The sequence below is a fragment of the Salvelinus sp. IW2-2015 genome, linkage group LG4p (assembly GCF_002910315.2).
Source record: "Salvelinus sp. IW2-2015 linkage group LG4p, ASM291031v2, whole genome shotgun sequence".
Classification (NCBI taxonomy): domain Eukaryota; kingdom Metazoa; phylum Chordata; class Actinopteri; order Salmoniformes; family Salmonidae; genus Salvelinus; species Salvelinus sp. IW2-2015.
Genome location: NC_036841.1, coordinates 21,479,740 through 21,497,224, shown reverse-complemented (window position 1 = coordinate 21,497,224; position 17,485 = coordinate 21,479,740). Strand labels below are relative to the sequence as shown.

At 42.4% G+C, this 17,485-nt stretch overlaps 1 protein-coding gene across 1 annotated transcript in view; it reads left to right on the top strand.

Moving 5' to 3' along the window:
- LOC111960695 (CMP-N-acetylneuraminate-beta-galactosamide-alpha-2,3-sialyltransferase 4) overlaps positions 1–17,485 on the top strand; it is a 75,418-nt gene that overhangs the window by 47,388 nt on the left and 10,545 nt on the right. The window contains exons 3-7 of the mRNA XM_023982860.2: positions 3,699–3,770; positions 4,961–5,033; positions 5,393–5,485; positions 11,944–12,041; positions 16,950–17,013. Of these exons, the coding sequence (XP_023838628.1) occupies positions 3,749–3,770; positions 4,961–5,033; positions 5,393–5,485; positions 11,944–12,041; positions 16,950–17,013 (350 nt within the window). The 5' untranslated portion in view covers positions 3,699–3,748. The remainder of the gene's footprint in view (positions 1–3,698; positions 3,771–4,960; positions 5,034–5,392; positions 5,486–11,943; positions 12,042–16,949; positions 17,014–17,485) is intronic.

The following is a 17,485-nucleotide window of genomic DNA, read 5'->3' as shown; positions in this document are numbered from 1 at the left end:
ATGTATCAAATACTTATGTCATGCAATAAAATGCAAATTAATTACTTAAAAATCATACAATGTGATTTTCTGGATTTTTGTTTTAGATTCCGTGTCTCATAGTTGAAGTGTACCTATGATAAAAATTACAGACCTCTACATGCTTTGTAAGTAGGAAACACTGCCGATTTTACAGGTTATCAAATACTTGTTCTCCCCACTGTATATATATTTTTAAATAAATCGGCCGATTAATCGGTAGCGGCTTTTTTTGTCCTCCAATAATCGGTATCGGCATTGAAAAATCATGATGGTCGACCTCTAGTCAAAATGCACAGTGAGGGAACTGACAAGGTTCCTGAATGAGACCAAGGGGAAAAGGGTTCATCTTGAGGCTTTTTTTTCTCGATCTGAGAGTTTGTAAGCTCAGTACAACATGCTATGAAAAATGAGGGGCATGGTGTCCTCTCACCCAGGAAACGGTTTAAGTTGAGTAAGTGGGTCACAACTGTGCGTAAAAGTCTACCTTCAGACGCTGTTTAGATTTTTTTAATTTTTATTCTGGCACTTGGGCTTTTTGAGCATTGTTATTGGTCTCTTTCTTTGCTGGCTTTTCTCCCACTTCTAATGGAGACTCTTTGGGTAGGCTCGCTTAATATAAATGGCGCCAGAGATGCAGGAAAGAGGAGTGTGTTGGGTGAATATGTAAAACTAAGTACAAAGTACAGGTGTTGTTTCTTTAGGAGACGCATAGTGATGTGGGGAATGAAGTCGATTGGGGGCTCCGGTGGAAAGGGGCAAGTGTGTTGAGCCATGGGACAAATTTTAATGCAGGGTTCGCAGTCTTTTTTGTACCAGGTCTGTTTGTAAAAATTAGCTCCTCAAAGGAGTTGTGTAGGGGTAGGCTGCTTGTAGTAAAAGCAGAAATTAACAACATGGGTTTTGCCTTTATAAATGTGTATGCGCCTAACACAGGGAGAGAGAGGGGGCTTCTATTTGTCTTAGACAGGAACTCTCACAGGTAGCGCCTGAGGAGACGCTGGTGGTCGGCGGGGACTGGAACTGTACAATGTTTTTTACGAAATACAGAAATGGGGAGCCTCATTCAGGGTCAGTGGGAGTGTTAAGGGACATCATTAATCAGTTCGATGTGGATGTTTGGAAAACTAGATATCCTGACACAAGACAGTATACATTGGTGAAGGTCTTTGGGGCTAGGGTGAGTGCAGCCCGACTTGATCGATTTTACATGTCCAGAAATCAGAGCAATAGGCTGTTGGGCGCTACCATTCTCCCGGTGGGTTTTTCGGATCACAACATAACCATGGCTCAGCTGTCTATTTCACCAGGGCCTCGGCATGCATCTTATTGGAAGTTTAATGTAAAGCTCTTACAAGATGCCACTTTTTGCTCAGGTTTCCAGATTTTGGGGGGAAAGGTGGGGGCAGCAAAGAGATGAGTATGAGTCTCTGAGTCAATAGTGGGATGTGGGGAAAGTCCAAATTCGGCTTTTCTGTCAACAGTAAAAAGCTCTCATCCTCCAGAGGCTAGGATAGTATTGGGGGAACTAGAGCATAGTATTAGTGAGATGGAGGTAGAGATAGTGGGGCAAGGCATTGTAGTCCTCCAGGCTAATTTAGCTGAATTTTGTAGGGACCTGGGCAGTTTTTTCCAGGTTAAAGCAAAGGAAGCACTTGTAAGAGATGGACGCTCCCAGCTTCTACTTCTTTTGTTTGGAAAGACAGAGCGGTGAAGCAAAGGGTATGCATTGTCTACGGCTGTCTGATGGGCGGGTGACTTCTGGGGTAGGGGAGATGCGGGAGAGGGCTGTGGAGTTTTATACTGAGTTGTATAGGGCAGACCTGTATAGGGCAGAACTGTGTGATCCTATGTGTGCTCAGGTTTTGTTTGCAGAACTCCCTATGCTCTCTCTAGCACAGTGGGATGAAATGGACATTCCTCTGTTGTCCCATGAACTGGCAGAGGCCGTAACCCAGATGTCCCCCGGCCATGCACCGGGGCTCAATAGACTCCCAGTGGAGGTTTCTAAAAAAATTTGGGGAATAATTGGACTGGACTTATTTTGCGTGTTGCGTGAAATGTGTGTTTCTAATATGGTCATACATTTGGCAAGAGGTTAGGAACTGCAGCTCAGTTTCCACCTCATTTTGTGGACAGTATGCACATAGGCAGACCTGGCTCTCAAGAGAAGACTATCTCAATAGCAAGGCTATGGTCACTGAGTCTGTACATAGTCAAAGCTTTTCTTAATTTTGGGTCAGTCACAGTGGTCAGGTATTCTGCCACTGTGTACTCTCGGTTTAAGGTAAAATAACATTCTAGTTTGCTCAGTTTTTTTGTTAATTCTTTCCAATGTGTTAAGTAATTATCTTTTTGTTTTCTCATAATTTGGTTGGGTCTAATTGTGTTTCTGTCCTGGGGCTCTGTGGGGTCTGTCGTGGAAATTCAAACTGAGAGAGACAGTCATGTCTTCAAACAATCATCTTTATTTAATATAGATTATTGCAATAATGAGACTAGTCAAGTTGGGCCGAGCAGCCTAACCTTTACACAAATGCAGAGTTCTTTATATAGCTGACACTAATGGTTAGTCATGGTTGTTTTCACCCCTCCCATGCAGTTTGCGGCATCTTAAGCCACTCTGGGTTCATCCTGTTGTTATCTGGACGGGGTTGTTGTCTTAACCCCACCCTGGCTTAGTTTCCCAGATGCAATGATGATTTTGAGACAATGAGCGATTGTTCTACTCATAAGCTATCTCTAGTAAAACACATTATTGTCTATGTAATGCAGTCTTTAACTAATTTGTCAGCTCAAACTCAATCTCTCAGCTCAATCTCTAGTGACCATACGCCCAGATTAGCTGTAGGAGTGGAGACTATAAAAACACATACACTAGAAGGATAGAAATGTCTTACTATTATTTAAATATTAATTGTTAACCATTAATATCAAATAGATCAGGTAAATATGTAATTTGTTTTCTGTTTGTGAATACTTAGGGGACTCTCATCGCTCTGTAGGTGATGGCTTTGTTACGGAAGGTTTGGGAATCGCTTCCTTTTAGGTGGTTATAGAATTGAACGTCTCTTTTCTCGATTTTGATAATTAGCGGGTATCGGTCCAATTCTGCTCTGGATGCATTATTTGGTGTTTTATGCTGTACACCGAGGATATTTTAGCAGAATTCTGCATGCTGAGTCTCAATTTGCTGTTTGTCCCATTTTGTGAAATCTTGGTTTGTGAGCGGACCCCAGGCCTCAGCCATAAATGGCAATGGGTTCTATAACTGATTCAAGTATTTTTCATTGGTATGTCAAATTTTATGTTCCTTCTCTCGCTCTCTATGCCTCTCTCTTGCTATCTCTATGGCTCTTTCCCACACTGTCTGGTGGATAGTCACTGGATACAGCCAATTCCACTTTTTTCACAATGAGCACAAAGCCAGAGAAACACTGCAATGATTACCATCAGTCAGTGCTCCAGAGTCCCCTGAAGTGACTGTGTAATCTACGTATTGTCTTGGTGTTTCATCTCAATCCCAGTTTCTCATTTGTCATCCTGGAGGAGAAAGATGTCATTTATTGTGCCGTTTATTAAGGCATATGGTTAATTTAATTTGCTCGCGCCACTTCTGTCCGATTGAGCCAGATGTTAGAGGTGCTAATATGCTGTTCTTCCTTCACCTTCCCCCTCAGGGTAACATCATGCGCAGTACCGAGATGAGAGGGCGAAGGAGCATGTGAAGATGTCCCTAAAGACTGCTAAAAGTAAGCTCCCCCGCTGCTTCCTTACAGGAGGTGTTGTCAATACACACCTGCACATACAATACTTTCATCAGACATTTAACTCCTGTCTTCATTTGTGGTAGTTGTACTTGAAATGAAAAACATGGGATAGTTTTGTTTTCTTCTGTTTTCTTTACTTTTCTTTTTATAGAAGGTTTACAGTATTTGTACAATTCTAGCCTGGTACAGTTTCATTCTTTCAATTCACTCAAGCTTTTGGTAGATGTAGTGTTACACAATAACATCCTTGTGTTATAGCACTCACATACCGTGTTTTGTCCTATACAGTACATTATTAATTTCATTGTACATACTCCATTGTACATACTACAAGACACATTCCAAGCCTGTCATGTATAATCCAGATGTTCCTGGATGTGTTATGATCATCATATAGAAACACACAGCTTGGCGCTGCCTTGATCTGGCCATTTCATTTTCTCTTCATTTTAGCTTTGACAGAAAACACTGGCCTTGCCTTCAGAGCCGGATGCTTGCTTTTGTCATTTACACTTTTTTCAGTCCAGCTCATTTCAGTTTGACTAGCTGCTGTGTTGAAAATGAAAAGCCAGTCCATGGTTTCTCTGGCTCAGTTAATGGCATTACCAGAAAGCAGATTCAGCTCGATGGAGACCATGTTTAGTTTGGCACTACATGTTTGCCTTTACCGTATAAGTAGCCATTTGTATTCCTGGAACAAATGACTGGGAAGTATGTCTTTGAGCTGGAGGACTGCCCTCCCTCCCTCCCAAGCTCCTGTACATGTAGACCACTGTCTGGGCTGGGGAGTGTTTATCTACCAGACGACGGAATGTTTGTGGTCATTGACATGTTGCTAGTGTGGAGGTAGAGGGGACTTTTGTTCGGCAGAGTTGTTTGATATGGGAACTGAAAGTTCTAGGGGCTGCTCTGTTTTTTATTTATTTACTGCTCAAGTAATAGCACTCCTCCGTTCCACTCCAGTGGATGTTAAGTCAGTGATACTGTAGAAAGTGAAAATCTGCCTGCAGTCCTGCCTGCCTGCTTGCCTGCAGATTGCGTCTCATGCAATCTCATGCCATAATTAGCAGCAATTTGAAATATCATATACTAGGATTTGACTACAGGCTATACAAGAAAAGCATTATGTTGGTTTCTAATCTATTGCATGTGGTTGTTCTCTCCCTCTCCAGGATGGTGCTTTAGACTGTTCGCTGTTGTACTGTTCTTAGTCTCCTACTACTGCTCCCACGTCTTCCTCCAGAGGTAAGGCTTCTCCTGCTCGGCCCTCAGGCCTCAGCCCTGGTCTACTGCCTGGAAGCTCCCTCTCTGTGGAGCAGCAGGCAGAGCAATCACATAGATGCTCATCTATGCTTTACTGAAGGAAAGGGAAACCTTGAAATAAGGCCCACTGCTGAATCACAACATGTTGACAGCCCACTCCATTCACCTAGCCAACATCTTGTCTACCCACAGCTTTAAGTGGGTGAACGGCAGTCAGTTTAGGCCTTCAATAGATACCCACCCTTTACATTTTTTTAACCTAAAGTCACTGGGCATGGTGAGTGTTTAAACAGTCAGCAGTTTCTGTCCCAACTGTGGTGATTTGTGTGCTTTTCTTTCAGTTATGGAGGCACCAGCAAGTCTCCTCTGACTCCTAGCAAGTCACTGTGTGGTGGCTGGCTAAAGCAGAAGAAGTGGGAGAGCCTCAATTTTAAGTGAGTAATGGAGTGTCTGTCTTTAAAACGAGGAGGGTGAGGGTGATGGGTTTCAGTCTAACTAATTTCTGCCAATGCTTTTACGGGAATGCGAGGTGCCAGCTTCTTTCGACATTTGGGGTCTGTTTTCACCCGGTCACCAGTAAATTTCATAATTTTTTTGTAAGTAGGATCAATTCTATTATTAAAGGAAATAATTTTCTACCAATTGACTCAGTAAAGTACATTTTCTGGAACAATTGTTTAAGTTGAAACTGCTGATGGATCGTCAATGAAAACAGAACCCTAAGAGCAAGTCTGTTTTTTTAAAGGAGCTTTCGATTCACACAATTAAACGTTTTTTTCAGGAGAACAATGGACAAATGTAGCTTGCTCTAGCTTGCTGAGTACCTTTGTCCAGGACACTTGAATGGTCCTCTATTTATTTTTACTCTGTGCTATTATCAGTTTATTCAACTGGGTATGTACTGGAGCTGTTCTGTTTCTGTGCCCTGCTCAAGCGTGCAACAGTGATATGCTCCATCCAGCAACCTTGGGGTCAGCCATTTCTTTCTCTGACCACTAGACCATAGAGTTCAGTTGGCCTCCTCTCAGCTCCCCTCAGACATGACCTGTAAAACATAGAGATTAACAACGCTCCATTTTCTCAAGATCAATACTGTTTACCAACTGATTTTGATTTATGTGTTGAGAAGGTCAGGTCATTTTTCACATGCAAATCAGATGCTTAATTACAGTATCAGACACTGGGAGGCCTCCTAGGCAATAACAATGTCACTCTTAATTGAAAGCCCCCAAGTTGTCTCTTAGTCTTTCACTGACAACTACAACTGGCACACCATGGTAATATATCTCAACGACTAACTGTCAAAGACTGTTACTTACTCGTAAACAGCGGGCATCCAAAACATAATAACGTTCAATTCCAACCAGAGAACAAACCCCAGGAGACAGTAATACAGTAATACATTGTGCTTGTGATGTTTGTCTCACCCTTTTCCTTGGAGTCTCAGTACTGTACAGTACATTCAGAAAGTATTCAGACCCCTTCACTTTTTCCACATTTTGTTACTTTACAGCTTTATTCTAAAATTAATAACGTTTTTTTCTCATCAATCTACAAACAATACCCCGTAATGACAAAGTGAAAAAGTTTTTTTAGAAATGTTTGCAAGTGTATAAAAAAATTAAAAAAAACAGATATACCATATTTCCAAAAGTATTCCGACCCTTTGCTATGAGACTGAGATAATGGCACTGGAGGCGATGGCTGCCGTTTTACGGGCTCCTAAACTATTTTGTGTGTTTTGTTTTTGCATTGTTTGTAACTTAGTTTGGACATAATGTTGCTGCTACCATATGTTATGACCAAAAAGAGCTTCTGGATATCAGAACCGCGATTAATTACCTCGAACTGGACAAATCTTTTTTCTTTAATGAGTCTGACTCGAAGGATATACTGTTGCTCACAGACCTGCCCAAATCCCCATCATTCGCATGAAGAAAAGATGGAGATACAGGGGGCGCAGATCTGGGTGCCTTGTGAGAATTTTTTGGCGAGTGGGTAACCCGCCTCTACCATCTGTTCTATTGGCCAACGTGCAATGACTGGATAATAAACTGGATGAGCTCCGATCAACACTATCCTACCAAAGGGACATTAAAAACTGTAATATCTTATGTTTCACCGAGTCGTGGCTGAACGGCGACATGGATAATATACAGTTGACTGGTTTTTCCGTGCATCGGCATGACAGAACAGCTACGTCCAGTAAGACGAGGGATGGTGGTGTGTGTCTATTTGTCAATAACAGCTGGTGCGCGATGTCTAATATTAAGGAAGTCTCGAGGTATTGCTCGCCTGAGGTAGAGTATCTCATGATAAGCTGTAGACCACACTATCTACCAAGAGAGTTTTCATCTATATTTGTCATGGTTGTCTATTTACCACCGCAAACCGATGCTCGCACTAAGACCACACTCAACGAGCTGTATACGGCCATAAGCAAACAAGAAAATACTCATCCAGAAGCGCCGCTGCTAGTGGCCGGGGACTTTAATGCAGGTAAACTTAAATCCGTTTTACCTCATTTCTACCAGCATGTCAAATGTGCAACCGGAGGGAAAAAAACCTCTAGACCAAAAAACCTCCACGAGCAGACACGCCTACAAAGCTCTCCCTCACCCTCAATTTCACAAATCTGACCATAATTCTATCCTCCTGATTCCTGCTTACAAGTAAAAAAAAATAAAGCAGGAAGTACCAGTGACTCACTCAATATGTAAGTGGTCAGATGACGCAGATGCTACGCTACAGGACTGTTTTGCTTGCACAGACTGGAATATGTTCTGGGATTCATCCAATGGCATTGAGGAGTATACCACCTCAGTCACCGGCTTCATCAATAAGTGCATCCACGACGTCGTCCCCACAGTGACCGTACGTACATATCCCAACCAGAAGACATGGATTACAGGCAACATCCACAATGAGCTAAAGGCTAGAGCTGCCGATTTCAAAAATGCTTTACTGCGAAAGCAAACGATGCTATTATCTGAGGATAGCACCCAAGCAAACAAACACAGACCATCATATTTCAACCCTCCAGGCGTGACACAAAACGCAGAAATAAAGATAGAATTCATGCCTTCCCTTTGACGAGCTTCTTCTGTTGGCACTCCAATATGTCCCATAAACATCACAAATGGTCCTTTTGTTCGATTAATTCCATCAATATATATCCAAAATGTCCATTTATTTGGCGCGTTAGATCCAGAAAAACACCGGTTCCAACTTGCGCAACGTGACTACAAAATATCTCAAAAGTTATCTGTAAGCTTTCTCCAAACATTTCAAACTACTTTTGTAATACAACTTTAGGTATTTTTTTACGTAAATAATCGATAAAATTGAAGACGGGATATACTGTGTTCAATACCGGAGGAAAACAAAGTGGAGCGTGCTTTCAGGTCATGCGCCTCTAACAAAGAGTACACTTCCCTCAAGCTTCATTCTGAACAGTGTTACTTCTTCATTTCTCAAAGGAAAAACCTCAACCAATTTCTAAAGACTGTTGACATCCAGTGGAAGCGATAGGAACTGCAAGAAGGTCCCTTAGAAATCTGGATTCATAATGAAAACCCATTGAAAAGAGAGGTTTCGGGGTTTCGCCTGCCAAATAAGTTCTGTTATACTCACAGACATGATTCAAACAGTTTTAGAAACTTCAGAGTGTTTTCTATTCAAAGCTACTAATACGCATATCTTAGGTTCTGGGCCTGAGTAGCAGGCAGTTTACTTTGGACACGCTTTTCATCCGGACGTGAAAATACTGCCACCTATCCCAGAGAAGTTAAAGTTAGTGAGGGAGATATGAGTCTCCAGCTTCAGTGATTTTTGCAGTTCGTTCCAGTCATTGGCAGCAGAGAACTGGAAGGAAAGGCGGCCAAATGAGGAATTGGCTTTGGGGGTGACCAGTGAAATATACCTGCTGGAGCGCGTTCTACGGGTGGGTGCTGCTATGGTGACCAGTGAGCTTAGATAAGGCGGACTTTACCTAGCAAAGACTTAAAGATGACCTGGAGCCAGTGGGTTTTTCAACGAATATGAAGTGAGGGCCATCCAACGAGAGCATACAGGTCGCAGTGGTGGGTAGTATATAGGGCTTTGGTAACAAAACGGACAGCACTGTGATAGACTGCATCCAATTTGCAAGGTAGAGTGTTGGAGGCTATTTTGTAAATGACATCGCCGAAGTCAAGGATCGGTAGGATAGTCAGTTTTACAAGGGTATGTTTGGCAGCATGAGTGAAGGATGCTTTGTTGCGGAATAGGAGGCCAATTCTAGATTTAACTTTGGATTGGAGATGTTTGATGTGAGTCTGGAAGGAGAGTTTACAGTCTAACCAGACACCTAGGTATTTGTAGTTGTCCACATATTCTAAGTCAGAACCGTCCAGAGTAGTGATGCTGGACGGGTGTGCAGGTGTTTTTAACCTCTCCCTGACCGGATCTGTAATACCAACATGTTTCAAGCAGACCGCCATAGTTCCTGTGCCCAAGAAAGCAAAGGTAACCTGCCTAAATGACTACCTCCTTGTAGCACTCACGTCTGTATTCATGAAGTGCTTTAAAAGGCTGGTCATGGCTCACATCAACATCATCATCCCGGAAACCCTAGACCCACTCCAATTTGCATATATCCCCAACAGATCCACAGATGTTACAATCTCAATCGCCCTCCACACTGCCCTTTCCCACCTGGACAAAAGGAACACCTATGTGAGAATGCTGCTCATTGACTACAGCTCAGCGTTCAACACCATAGTGCACACAAAGCTCATCACTAAGTTAAGGACCCTGGGTCTAAACACCTCTCTCTGCAACTGGATCCTGGACTTCCTGTCGCGCCGTCCCCAGGTGGTAAGGGTAGGCAATAACACATCTGCCATGCTGATCCTCAACACAGGTGCCCTTCAGGGGTGCATGCTTTACTCCCCTTCTGTACTCCCTGTTCACCCATGACTGCGTGGCCAAGCACGACTCCAACACCATAATTAAGTTTGCTGACGACAACAACGGTGATATGTTACATTTACATTTACATTTAAGTCATTTAGCAGACGCTCTTATCCAGAGCGACTTACAAATTGGTGCATTCACCTTATGATATCCATTGGAACAACCACTTGTATGTCTGATTACCGACATCGATGAGACAGCCTATAGGGAGGAGGTTAGAGACCTGGCATTGTGGTACCAGGACAACAACCTCAACGTCAGCAAGACAAAGGTGCTGATCGTGGACTACAGGAAAATGAGGGCCGAACACGCCCCCATTCACATCGACGGGGCTGTAGTGGATCAGGTCGAATGTTTCAAGTTCCTTGGTGTCCACATCACCAACAAACTCTTATGGTCCAAACACACCAAGATTGCTCAGTTTGGCCAGGCGGACAGCTCTAGGAAGAGTCTTGGTGGTTCCAAACTTCTTCTATTTAAGAATGATGGGAAACCACTGTGTTCTTGTGGACCTTCAATGCTGCAGAAATGTTTTGGTACCCTTCCCCAGATTTACGGACAATTCCTTCGAAATCATGGTAATTGTTACATGTAGATAGTGGTAAAGTGACTATGCAAAGATAATAAACAGTTACTATCAGCACTGTAAAAACCCTGCCTGGTACAGTGCATTCAGAAAGTATTCAGACCCCTTTCCTTTTTCCACATTTTGTTATGTTACAGCCTTATTCTAAAATAGATTAAATACAACATTTTCCTCATCAATCTACAAACAATACCCAATAATGACAAAGCAAAAACAGTTTTTTTGATATATAATAAAAAACAGAAATACCTTATTTACATAAGTATTCAGACCCTTTGCTATGCGACTCAAAATTGAGTTCAGGTGCATCCTGTTCCATTGATCATCCTTGATGTATCTACAACTTGATTGGAGTCCACCTGTGGTAAATTCAATTGATTGGACATGATTTGGAAAGGTACACATCTGTCTATATATGGTCCCACGGTTGCTAGTGCATGTCAGAGCAAAAACCAAGCCAAGGTCGAAGAAGAGTTTGCCAAAAGGCAGCTACAGGACTTTCAGACCATGAGAAACAAGATTCTCTGGTCTGCTGAAACCAAGATTGAACTCTTTGGCCTGAATGCCAAGCGTCACTTCTGGAGGAAACCAGGCACCGCTCATCGCCTGGCCAATACCATCCCTACGGTGGAGCGTGGTGGTGGCAGGATCATGCTTTGGGGATGTTTTTCAGCTGCAGGAACTGGGAGACTAGTCAGGATTGAGGGAAAGATGAACGGTGCAAAGTACATAGAGATCCTTGTGGCATCATACCCAAGAAGACTCGAGGCTGTAATCGTTGCCAAAGGTGCTTCAACAAATTACTGAGTAAAGAGTCTGAATAATTATGTAAAGGTCAAATTTCAGTTTTTTTTGTTGATAAAAATGATTAAAAAAGGATGTAATATATTTTAGAATAAGGCTGTAAAGTAAAAAAAAAAAATAATGGAAATAGTGAAGGGATCTGAATGCTTTCCGAATGCAATGTACATCATTGTTTTTTTACTTCTTCTTCTTGGCAGTAAAAATGCCAACAGTTGATTTTATGGAGGGGCATGCTTGCTGAATGACTCATGTAAACATATTACTTGTTGAGTTGGGAACATTTTTATTGAAATCGGCTTTGCTTATAATACATACGATTTGTCTGCCTGATAGACATGGGGGTTGATTAGACTGAACTATGAGAAGGAATTATGGCTAAGGTCATTTCCATTTTAATGACTGAAACTAAAACTGCCAGGTCAGCAGTGTGTACTTTATATCCCCATACCATTGGCAGTATGGAATATTTAGTACGAACTGTACACTATATCCTTGCGTATTTCCAGGTTGTAATGTGAATTATTTTCTCCACTGTTCCTAATACAGCATTAGCAGACAAACAGAGCTCTTCTTCAAACTGGATGATTTCTTCTGGCGACAACATCAGTCCACATTAGCGTTGCCCTACGGTATTAAAGGAAGTGGTATGTTCTCTCATTTCATTGTGTCATTTCTTTGTTTTCCTCTCTTTCCCACAAAGCACAAAGCCTTTAATGGAACATGTTTATGAAAATACATTTCATTCTAATTACACTTTTATTAAAAAAAGGTAATTGATGCCACCCAAGTTCTCACTATCGCGCCCTATCTTTGATAAACACCGATATTAAATGTTTTTTCCAAAATGTTGTCGTCTCAAGACTTACTTACCCAAATTGATCCACATGGACCTAATCGGGTTTGTTAAAAAGTGTTTATCCTTGGATAACCTCCATCGACTATTACATATCTTTGATGCTTCATCAGAAACAACAGCTCCTTGGGCTGTATTATCTCTTGATGCAGAAAAAGCTTTTGATAGTCTAGAATGGTCATATCTCTGCTCTGTCTTGGAACATATAGGAATTGGCTCCAATACATGAATATTGTTAAAATACTATATATCAATCCCTCAGCCATAGTTATAACAGGCAATATCTCCTCTGCTCCATTCAGAATCACTAGAAGTAGCAGACAAGGCGATCCAATTTTATTATCTGTGGAACGTCTGGCCCAAGCAATTCGTCAATCGTAGGAATTAACACAAATTTCTCTCAAATCTACAGATCACTTAATCTCATTAGATGCAGACAACATTTTAGTACACTGCTCAAAAAAATAAAGGGAACACTAAAATAACACATCCTAGATCTGAATGAATGAAATATTCTTATTAAATACTTTTTTCTTTACATAGTTGAATGTGCTGACAACAAAATCACACAAAAATTATCAATGGAAATCAAATGTATCAACCCATGGAGGTCTGGATTTGGAGTCACACTCAAAATTAAAGTGGAAAACCACACTACAGGCTGATCCAACTTTGATGTAATGTCCTTAAAACAAGTCAAAATGAGGCTCAGTAGTGTGTGTGACCTCCACGTGCCTTTATGATGTGGCTCAGTAGTGTGTGTGACCTCCTGATGAGGTGGCGGATGGTCTCCTGAGGGATCTCCTCCCAGACCTGGACTAAAGCATCCGCCAACTCCTGGACAGTCTGTGGTGCAACGTGGCGTTGGTGGATGGAGCGAGACATGATGTCCCAGATGTGCTCAATTGGATTCAGGTCTGGGGAACGGGCGGGCCAGTCCATAGCATCAATGCCTTCCTCATGCAGGAACTGCTGACACACTCCAGCCACATGAGGTCTAGCATTGTCTTGCATTAGGAGGAACCCAGGGCCAACCGCCCCAGCATATGGTCTCACAAGGGGTCTGAGGATCTCATCTCGGTACCTAATGGCAGTCAGGCTACCTCTGGCGAGCACATGGAGGGCTGTGCGGCCCCCCAAAGAAATACCACCCCACACCATGACTGACCCACCGCTAAACCGGTCATGCTGGAGGATGTTGCAGGCAGCAGAACGTTCTCCACGGCGTCTCCAGACTCTGTCACGTCTGTCACATGTGCGTGTGAACCTGCTTTCATCTGTGAAGAGCACAGGGCGCCAGTGGCGAATTTGACAATCTTGGTGTTTTCTGGCAAATGCCAAACGTCCTGCACGGTGTTGGGCTGTAAGCACAACCCCCACCTGTGGACGTCGGGTCCTCATACCACCCTCATGGAGTCTGTTTCTGACTGTTTGAACAGACACATGCACATTTGTGGCCTGCTGGAGGTCATTTTGCAGGGCTCTGGCAGTGCTGCWCCTGMTCCTCCTTGCACAAAGGCGGAGGTAGCGGTCCTGCTGCTGGGTTGTTGCCCTCCTACGGCCTCCTCCACGTCTCCTGATGTACTGGCCTGTCTCCTGGTAGCGCCTCCATGCTCTGGACACTACGCTGACAGACACAGCAAACCTTCTTGACACAGCTCGCATTGATGTGCCATCCTGGATGAGCTGCACTACCTGAGCCACTTGTGTGGGTTGTAGACTCCGTCTCATGCTACCACTAGAGTGAAAGCACCGCCAGCATTCAAAGGTGACCAAAACATCAGCCAGGAAGCATAGGAACTGAGAATTGGTCTGTTGTCACCACCTGCAGAACCACTCCTTTATTGGGGGTGTCTTGCTAATTGCCTATAATTTCCACCTGTTGTCTATTCCATTTGCACAACAGCATGTGAAATGTATTGTCAATCAGTGTTGCTTCCTAAGTGGACAGCTTGATTTCACAGAAGTGTGATTGACTTGGAGTTACATTGTGTTGTTTAAGTGTTCACTTTATTTTTTTGAGCAGTGTATATGTAGACAATGTATCTCAATCGCTCCCAAACGCATTGAAGATAAATTCAGCTTCATCTCAAGTTATAAAGCTAATCTAACCAAATCAGCGCTACTGCCTCTCAAGACCCGATGGAGGACTCTATCTCTATTTATGGAATCCCAGTCGTTTCCCATTTGAAATATTTGGGAGAAGATATATTTCCTTCTTTATATAAAACCATTGCCAGAAACTTCAACAGAACGCTCAAATCAATTAAATCTGACCTCAATAGATGGAATTATATCCCAATTGCTTTAACAGTCAAAATTAATATATTGCCACGGCTAAATTTCTGTAGTTTAATTCTTCCCATGGCTCCCCCTTTTGGCTATTGGGATACAATTCATAGTGCGGTTGTAAAATGTATATTGCAAGGAAAGACGTATGAGGACTATTTGTACCAAACTTTAAATAGTATTTCCAGGCTCTAGCATTACACCCCATCCTAAATTGGTTTAGACATGATTCTTCTGCCCCACTGGCTGAGTATAGAGAAATATGGTGTCCCTGGAAGAGGTGGTCTTCATTGATTTATCCCTTAAGACAATGTCAACAATGCTTTGGTCTTATTATTGCTCACACTTTCTATTTGGTGCAAAATTAAAAAACAATGTAATTAATCAAAATGAGTGTTTTGCAATTATTAGTAATGTAAATTCTGCATTTCTTCAGTTTGATCTGTGAGCAAGAATGAATAAACTCAAACTCAACTAACAAACAAATATAGGCACTGTCATTTGAAAACGTAGCACCCAAGTCTTTGCAATCACAAAAAAATCTCTCCTTACATCAACTCTCAGCACTTTGATGTGCGAGTCCAGGTATTTATATGCTGACCTCATGCCTCAACAAGCTTCTGATTGGTCCGAGTCAATACTCCTGGTCACCATTGATTGACAGATGTGTGAAGCAAATGTGCGTGCCCACAGAACAATTTTTCAAGATCAAGGGATGGTGTGAGAGAAACATCCGCACGAGCTTCGCCATCTACATAGAGATGAGCTCAGCCATCCGCATAAAAAGATGAGCTCAGCCATCCGCATAAAGAGATGAGCTCAGCCATCCGCATAAAGAGATGAGCTCAGCCATCCGCATAAAGAGATGAGCTCAGCCATCCGCATAAAGAGACGAGCTCAGCCATCCGCATAAAGAGACGAGCTCAGCCATCCGCATAAAGAGACGAGCTCAGCCATCCGCATAAAGAGACGAACTCAGCCAACCGCATAAAGAGACGAACTCAGCCAACTGCATAAAGAGACGAACTCAGCCAACTGCATAAAGAGACGAGCTCACTCAACTGCATAAAGAGACGAGCTCAGCCATCTGCATAAAGAGATGCGCGTGTAGTTATTGAACTGGGAATATTTTCAAGCTGGGATACATTTTACAGCATGACGTCACAGTGAAGAACGATCAGAACGATTGGGAACTATTTCACGCTGGGAAGATTTTTACATGACACTCTGCAGTTAAATGCTTCTGGGGAAAAGTTACAAAATACATTTTGAAGTGCAGAAATGTAAGTATTCAATGCTTTCCATCTATTTTGTTACTTAACAATGAAAGCCCCTTGAATCTCTCAATCAGAGAAGAGTTCTGCTGGCAGGAAGCAATGCTGCAAAGAAAATGTTGTCTCTATGATGGCAATCACCTCACTCTCTCCCATTTAACCAGTGGATACAGTTACTATTAGAAGTTATTGCATTAGGATTAACGACAGCGAGAATGAATGGTGCTAGTGAAGGAACAATTGAGGCCTGGACAAATATACTTGACTCTGTAAAGAACAATCTCAGTTAGGCAGGGTGGGAAGCATAGTTTCTAGGTGGGGAGGGAGGATGCGGGCGGGTGGATAGGGCTTTAGGGGGGAATGGGTCAGGGTTATCTTTGTATGCATTTGTTATCTTTGTATGCATTTATTTTAATGTTTTTGTACATGTAACGGCCCTCTGCAAAAGAAAAATGACATCTAAATAAAAAGTCACTAAATATATATACATTTCATTCTCAGCCAAGCTCTACACGCTGTCAGTTCACCAAGAGTTGACTTGAGTCCCTTCCTGTTTTGTTTGGTCTAGTTCCTTTTTGAATGAGCAGCCGTTTGCATATACTGCTCTAAAAGTCACCACTGCTCCCCTGCTATAAAGTAATACGTACTCTTTGGGGTTTTAGGCTGGGTATCTGTATAGCACTTTGTGACAACTAATGATGTAAAAAGGGCTTTATAAAATACATTTGATTGAGAAGCATTATGGAGTCAATGTCCACTTTCCAGAAAACATGTGCGACATGTATTGAGTTTATGACTAGTTAGTTGGAAACAGTATTGGGTCATTGGTCCTCTCAATATGAACTTCTCTATGTGAAGACAAACTGTCCTCAGCATCTGGGCTCCCGAGTGGCACAGCGGTCTAAGACACTGCATCTCAGTGCAGTCCCTGGTTCAAATCCAGGCTGTATCACATCCGGCTGTGATTTGGAGTTCCATAGAGCGGCGCATAATGGCCCAGGTTTGGCCGGGGTAGGCCGTCATTGTAAATAAGAATGTGATCTTAACTGACTTGCCTCGTTAAAAAAAGGTTAAATGTTTTTATCTACAGTCAGTCTGAGTGATCACACCTTTATTAATCCCTTTCTCCTTTCCAGAGTTACTGCTGCTGAGAGTGTTGGCCATTATTGCCAATTACAAAATGCCGGCCAGCATTGATCGGTAAGTGTGATGGGTGTTTCTTAGCCATATTAGCAAGGTTGTTAACCTCTGGTGTGCCGTATGAACCACTTTATTTCTTACAATAATTGTTAAAATCACAAAGAACCACCGATGGGTGATATGCGTCTGAGAGCAATATACACAAGGGTCTTTAAAAAAAAAAATCTCCACAATGTATTGTAGTGTAAATGCTGTGCTAACATAATGACTCAAATCGTCCCTGTGGTGTGTGTATAACGGGTGGACAAGGAAGCTGCCTTACTTAATTTCAAGCAAGAATGCCAAATGTCAAACCAAGCAGTGTGACCAGTCACTATTACAATGGCAGTGTTGGAAAATGTCCAGTGGTTCTACGGTAGTGTGCAGTTACAGTCACAGTCACCCCTCTGAAAGTGGTCTTGAACTCTAAAATGATAATACAGGCAACACTAAAGTAAATGGATTGTAATAATAGGAAGCAGTGAATTATACT